We start from the raw sequence: 7,500 nt of genomic DNA, 5'->3' as shown, positions 1-7,500 counted from the left end.
GAAAAGTCACCTTAACGAGCTAATATACATTACTAGCATCTTCTGTCCAGGAATTTTTTATTATTATTTTTCATCATTAACATTATTATTATTATTATTATTATTATCATTATTTGCTAAGCTACAACCCTAGTTCGAAAAGCAGGATACTATAAGCCAATGGGTCCCAACATGGAAAATAGCCCCGTGAGGAGAGGAAATAAGGAGAAATAAACTATTTTAAGAACAGTAAAAACATTAAAATGAATATCTCCTACATAAACTATAAAAATATTAACAAAACAATACGAAGAGAAATTAGATAGAGCAATGTGCTCGAGTGTACCCTCAAGCAAGAGAACTCCAACCCAAGACATTGGAAGACCATGGTACAGAGGCTATGGCACTACCCAAGACTAGAAAACAATGGTTTGATTTTGGAGTGTCCTTCTCCTAGAAGAGCTGCTTACCCTAGCTAAAGAGCCTCTCCTACCCTTACCAAGAGGAAGCTAAAGAGTCGCTTCTACCATTACCAAGAGTTAGCTAATGAGTGTCTTCTCACCTTACCAAGAGGAAGCTGAAGAGTCTCTTCTACCATTACCAAGAGTTAGCTAATGAGTGTCTTCTCACCTTACCAAGAGGAAGCTGAAGAGTCTCTTCTACCATTACCAAGAGTTAGCTAAAGAGTCTCTTCTCACCTTAGCAAGAGGATGCTAAAGAGTCTCTTCTCACCTTACCAAGAGGAAGCTAAAGAGTCTCTTCTCACCTTACCAAGAGGAAGCTAAAGAGTCTCTTCCACCATTACCAAGAGGAAGCTAAAGAGTCTCTTCTCACCTTACCAAGAGGAAGCTGAAGAGTCTCTTCTACCATTACCAAGAGTTAGCTAATGAGTGTCTTCTCACCTTACCAAGAGGAAGCTAAAGAGTCTCTTCCACCATTACCAAGAGGAAGCTAAAGAGTCTCTTCCACCATTACCAAGAGGAAGCTAAAGAGTCTCTTCTCACCTTACCAAGAGGAAGCTAAAGAGTCTCTTCCACCATTACCAAGAGGAAGCTAAAGAGTCTCTTCTCACCTTACCAAGAGGAAGCTGAAGAGTCTCTTCTACCATTACCAAGAGTTAGCTAATGAGTGTCTTCTCACCTTACCAAGAGGAAGCTGAAGAGTCTCTTCTACCATTACCAAGAGTTAGCTAAAGAGTCTCTTCTCACCTTAGCAAGAGGATGCTAAAGAGTCTCTTCTCACCTTACCAAGAGGAAGCTAAAGAGTCTCTTCTACCATTACCAAGAGGAAGCTAAAGAGTCTCTTCTCACCTTACCAAGAGGAAGCTAAAGAGTCTCTTCTACCATTACCAAGAGGAAGCTAAAGAGTCTCTTCTCACCTTACCAAGAGGAAGCTAAAGAGTCTCTTCTACCATTACCAAGAGGAAGCTAAAGAGTCTCTTCTCACCTTACCAAGAGGAAGCTAAAGAGTCTCTTCCACCATTACCAAGAGGAAGCTAAAGAGTCTCTTCTCACCTTACCAAGATTTAGCTAATGAGTCTCTTCTCACCTTACCAAGAGGAAAGTAGCCACTGAACAATTACAGTGCAGTAGTTAATCCCTTGAGCGAAGAATCTAATTTAATTTTACTAAAATAAACTGAGATGTATTTTCCGACCCTTAGTTTGGATCTATTATTTAACAGGAGACTTAAGAATATTTCCTTCTCCTTGGCGCATTTCTATTATTTAACAAAAGGGGTCAGAGATGAGCCAACGTGAACCCTTTTCAAAATAAGAGCCCGTGAACTTCAAAAGTTCAAAGTTGCATCAAATGTTTTTATGTTGAACAGGCTGACATTCTCCTTTTATAGTTTTTATGAAATATCTGTTTTGATATTGTTACTGCTTTTTTTAAATATTTTATTTTAGTTGGTTAATATTTCTCCCATGGCATATTTATTTCCTTATTTCTTTTCCTCGCTGGGTTATTTTTCCCTGTTGGAGCCCTTGGGGTTATAGAATCTTCCTTTCACAAATTTGGTGGTAGCTTAGCTAGTAGTAGTAATAATAATAATAATAATAATAATAATAATAATAATAATAATAATAATAATAAACCATTAAAGATTTAAAGGTCACTAATGAATGACAGAAACAAGGGAGAGGACAATTGTCTCCATCAAAACCAGAGACCACGGAGAGTCAGGCAATGGCTGCTGATAACTCAGCAGGTAAACCTATAGGCTCCTCTAAACCACCCAACCTTAGCTCATGCTGGAGACTACAGACACTATTAGAAACCATCGGATCTTGAGCGTGTCTCGAACTCCCGACCAACAGAATGCCTAAAGTCCATTTCTTTTATCGGGGCACATTTGCACCGACTTGCAGCGGTGCCCTTTAAGCTCGGAAAATTTTCCTGATCGCTGATTGGTTAGAATTATCTCGTCCAACCAATCAGCGATCAGGAGACTTTTCCGAGCTAAAAGGGCACTGCTACGAGTCGGTGCAAATCTGCATCGCTAAAAGAAATTGACTATAGTAGGGGCGTTTCAAAAGACAGAGTTAATATGTTGCATTATTTGCAATTATTAAATGTCATCGTACAACTCAGTGAGGTTTGCCTTCATTTGCAATTCTTCAACATGAGCAGAATGACATCAAAAGTCAGTCATAATTAAAACCATCCCCTACCACTTAATCTCCACTATTCAACTCTCCCCCTTCCCCGGCCCCTCCCCACTACAAAAACACGTCTCTTCAAGAATGATATCAATGCCAACTGACAAAATTAAAAGCCCTATAAGTGTCACGTGTCCCTCAAGCACAATGAAGAGCTAAAATTAAAACTTATAAATCATATCCGCGCTGTTTAACCTCCCCCTTCACCACAACACTTCAAGCACAGTGGTGAAATAAAAATAAGAATTCATATGATGACTGTGCCAATCAAACCCCCTTCTGGCCCTTTCACCATCAGGCCAAGGGGCCCACCTAATCGAATCAAGGACCCCACCTCCCAGAATCAAGGGCCCCACGTCCCAGAATCAAGGACCCCACCTCCCAGAATCAAGGACCCCACCTCCCAGAATCAAGGACCCCACCTCACTGAATCAAGGACCCCACCTCCCAGAAGCAAGGACCCCACCTCACTGAATCAAGGACCCCACCTCCCAGAATCAAGGACCCCACCTCACTGAATCAAGGACCCCACCTCACTGAATCAAGGACCCCACCTCCCAGGATCAAGGACCCCACCTCCCAGAAGCAAGGGCCCCACCTCACTGAATCAAGGACCCCACCTCACTGAATCAAGGACCCCACCTCCCAGAAGCAAGGACCCTACCTCACTGAATCAAGGACCCCACCTCCCAGAATCAAGGACCCCACCTCACTGAATCAAGGACCCCACCTCCCAGGATCAAGGACCCCACCTCCCAGAAGCAAGGGCCCCACCTCACAGAACTCAGAGAGCGGGCCAAGCAGGCACTTGCTACCCAGAGCCGAGCGGATACGGGTAAAAAGTGACTCACACCAAACTATAAATCACGAACAACCCTTTCATTTTCGTTGGCCGAACGCCATAACCTTTCGTTTAGCGACCGAGAGTTCGTAAGATGGTGGATTTCAAGAGCTAGGAGCAAAGCACCTAAATATATCTTATGCAGAGAGAGCAAAGGACGCTGGTGACTGGTACAATACACGAACATGCGCTACCGGGGTCTAAAGCAGGCCATACACGCAGAGGACTGGCGCGCTGATTTGATTGCTATTATATAAGAAATAAAGTAAAAAGTACCAATATTTGGCATTTTCAAAATTAGATGTAGGCTACCAATTGTACTTGATACCTGGTAACGTATCAAATTTAGTTACCAAATACCTAAAAGGTAACCATGTGGGCCTATCTTGGGTGCCCAATCCTCTTGAACTAAGCAGGATAGTCCGTAGCGTGTGCGGACATTTCCCACAGGATTTCCTAAGGATACACCGTACGGTCAGTCCTCTGCGTGTAGGGCCGGCTTAAGCGATGTCAGGCAGGGCAGCTGATTGGGACTACGGTCTAACCCAAAGCCAAAGAAAAGTCCTTCAAAAAGAAGGCAACCTTATTTACCCCCCATACAAAAATGGGAAAAAAGCACATTAAAAGAGAGAGCAAATCAGCAACCATTGCCTGGACCTCCTTGGTTCTAGCTTGGGTGGAGAAGGGGGCTTAGGGGCTGATCATATATATGTCACTGACCCTTGCCACTGTCATTCATGAGCGACCTTTAAACATTTAAATGTTGAAAAATGCTTTCTGTATTCGGGAGAGAAAGGTCACAGCATTAAAAAAAAAATCTACAGAAAGACCAGTCATTGAAATAGACTGTGAACAGTGATGCTTTGTTGAAGCATCATCACCTTTTGGTGAACGTGCCGTTTGGTAGAGGACAGTGCCACGCCTGTTGGCCCAATGATGTCTGTTCTCATTCATTATTCTTATGAGATTTATGAGATGCAATGTTAATGCAAGTGAACACAAGCGTTTCTATCATCATTCGGTCGGGAGTTGTCTTACGCTTTTCTACATTTGATTATACAATTGCGTAAATGTTTACTGCGTAAATGTATGATTTTTTTTTTGCTCTTATTTTCTAACAATAAGAGAAAGTTAATTATGCTTTTTTCTTATTTTCTACGAATCAGAGAAAGCTAATGATGACTTTCTTTATTTCCTAAGAATCAGAGAAAGTTAATTATGCTTTTTATTACCTAATAATGAGAAAGTTAAAAATTATTTTTCTTATTTCCTACAGTTCAGAGAAAGCTAATGATGTTTGTTCTTGTTTCCTGAGAATCAGGGAAAGTTAATTATGCTTTTTCTTATTTCCTACAGATCAGAAAAAGCTAATGATGGTTTTTCTTGTTTCATGAGAATCAGAGAAAGTTAATTATGCTCTTTTTCTTATTTCCTACGAATCAGAGAAAGCTAATAATTATTTTTCTTATTTCCTACAGTTCAGAGAAAGCTAATGATGTTTGTTCTTGTTTCCTGAGAATCAGGGAAAGTTAATTATGCTTTTTCTTATTTCCTACAGATCAGAAAAAGCTAATGATGGTTTTTCTTGTTTCCTGAGAATCAGAGAAAGTTAATTATGCTCTTTTTCTTATTTCCTACGAATCAGAGAAAGCTAATAATTATTTTTCTTATTTCCTACAGTTCAGAGAAAGCTAATGATGTTTGTTCTTGTTTCCTGAGAATCAGGGAAAGTTAATTATGCTTTTTCTTATTTCCTACAGATCAGAAAAAGCTAATGATGGTTTTTCTTGTTTCCTGAGAATCAGAGAAAGTTAATTATGCTCTTTTTCTTATTTCCTACGAATCAGAGAAAGCTAATGATGGTTTTTCCTGTTTCCTAAGAATCAGAGAAAGTTAATTATGCTTTTTTTCTTATTTTCTACGAATCGAGAAAGTTGATATTTTTTCTCATTTCCTACGGATCAGAGAAAGTTAATTATGCTTTTTTTCTTATTTTCTACGAATCAGAGAAAGTTAATATTTTTTCTCATTTCCTAAGAATCAGAGAAAGTTGATTATGCTTTTTCTTATTTCCTAAGAATCAGAGAAAGTTAATTATGCTTTTTCTTATTTCCTAAAAATCAGAGAAAGTTAATTATGCTTTTTTTCTTATTTCCTACGAATCAGAGAAAGTTAATTATGCTTTTTCTTATTTCCTAAGAACCAGAGAAAGTTAAACTTTTACTTATTTTCTAAGAATCAGAGAAAGTTAATTATGCTTTTTTTTATTTCTTAAGAATCAGAGAAAGTTAATGATTTTTTTTATTATTTCACAAGAATTTGAGCAAATTAGGAATATCCAAACACCAAACCCAACAACAATAATAGGAATACCCATAAATACAGAAATAATCATAACTACATCCACCACAACAATAATAGGCATATACACAAATACAGACAACAGCAATAATAAAAATACCCATAACTACAACCATACTAATAATAACTAAAGTATTTACAATAATAATAATAATAATGATAATAATAATAATAATCATATTACAATGAGAACTAGGCTACGTATTATAGATATCATTTATTCAAACGCATTTCATAAGTGATACCAGTGTCCAATTAGAGATAACTAGGCGTTTTGTTGCGTTAAAATTGTCTTCCACTATCTTGAGTTAGAGTTCTCTTGCTTGAGGGTACACTCAGGCACGCTATTTCTATCTTATTTCTCTTCCTCTTGTTATTGTGAAGTCTTTATAATTCACATATGAAATATCTATTTCAATATTATTATTCTTAAACCACTCTTGTAGTTCATTTCCTTTCCTCACGAGGTTATTTTTCCCTGTTGGAGTCCAGGGGCTTGTAGCATCCTGCTTTTCCAACTAGGATTGTAGCTTACCAAGTATCCTATCATAACATTCTATCTGTTTTCACTTCCTCTTGTTATTTTGAAGTTTTTATACTTTATATATGAAAGATTTATTTTAACGTTATTATTCTTAAACATCTCTTGTAGTTTATTACCTTATTTCCTTTCCTCACAGGGCTATTTTTCTCTGTCGGAGCCCACGGGCTTATATCATCCTGCTTTCCCAACTAGGGTTGTAGCTTAGCAAGTAATAATAATAATAGTAATAATAACTACATGCACAACAACAATAATTGGAATAGCAAGTAATAATGATGATGATGATAATAATAATAATAATAATAATAATAATAATAATAATAATATAACCACTTGCAATTGCAAAAATCAGTCTCAAGGTCTCCGCAACAATATCTTAATTTGCATTCGCATGGAACTGACGACTATTATTCACCAGTATGCATATGATACATGCACAATGCATAGCAAATTCCTAGCTTTTTTTATTAGGTTAAAGTATTCCAACATGGCGGGTATATCACGTGACAATGACGTCATTTCATAAGCGTTGCACGAAGTGCATTTTCAAGGTCACGCATTCAAGTGTCTCTGTAAGATCACATAATCAATATAAGTTTAAAACTTAGGGTTGTAGCTTGGATAATAATAATAATAATAATAATAATAATAATAATAATAATAATAATAATAATAATAATAATAATAATAATAATAATAATAATAACAACATTATCCGTACATAATAAAATTGATTGAAATTTGACAATTACTCTCAAAGATAAATACAATTTTTTTAAGTTTTTATAGTTTATATATGAAAGATCTAATCTAATGTTGTAGCTGTTTGTAAAATATTTTAATCGTTCATTAATTTTCTTGAAGTTTATTTACTTCTTCATTTCCTTTCTACGCTGGGCTATTTTCCCTGTTGGAACCCTTAGGCTTATAGTATCCTGCTTTTTCCAACTAGGGTTGTAGGTTTGTTAGTAGTAGTAGTAGTAGTAGTAGTAATAGTAGTAGTAGTAATAATAATAATAATAATAGATGTAGATTATTAGTATTATTATTATCATTATTATTATTACTGGCAAAGCTACAACCCTAGTAGGAAAAGCAAGATGCTATAAGCCC

The 7,500-nt window shown here is 37.0% G+C and overlaps 1 protein-coding gene across 1 annotated transcript in view; it reads left to right on the top strand.

Annotated features, from left to right (window-relative positions):
* Positions 1-2,273, top strand: part of LOC137642345 (collagen alpha-1(XV) chain-like) — a 283,519-nt gene extending 281,246 nt beyond the window's left edge. The window contains exon 4 of the mRNA XM_068374839.1: positions 2,112-2,273. Coding sequence (XP_068230940.1) covers positions 2,112-2,273 — 162 coding nt within the window. The remainder of the gene's footprint in view (positions 1-2,111) is intronic.
* The last annotated feature ends 5,227 nt before the right edge of the window (positions 2,274-7,500 follow it).

Source organism: Palaemon carinicauda, chromosome 6 (genome assembly GCF_036898095.1).
Source record: "Palaemon carinicauda isolate YSFRI2023 chromosome 6, ASM3689809v2, whole genome shotgun sequence".
Taxonomy (NCBI): domain Eukaryota; kingdom Metazoa; phylum Arthropoda; class Malacostraca; order Decapoda; family Palaemonidae; genus Palaemon; species Palaemon carinicauda.
This window is presented reverse-complemented; position numbering and strand designations above follow the sequence as displayed.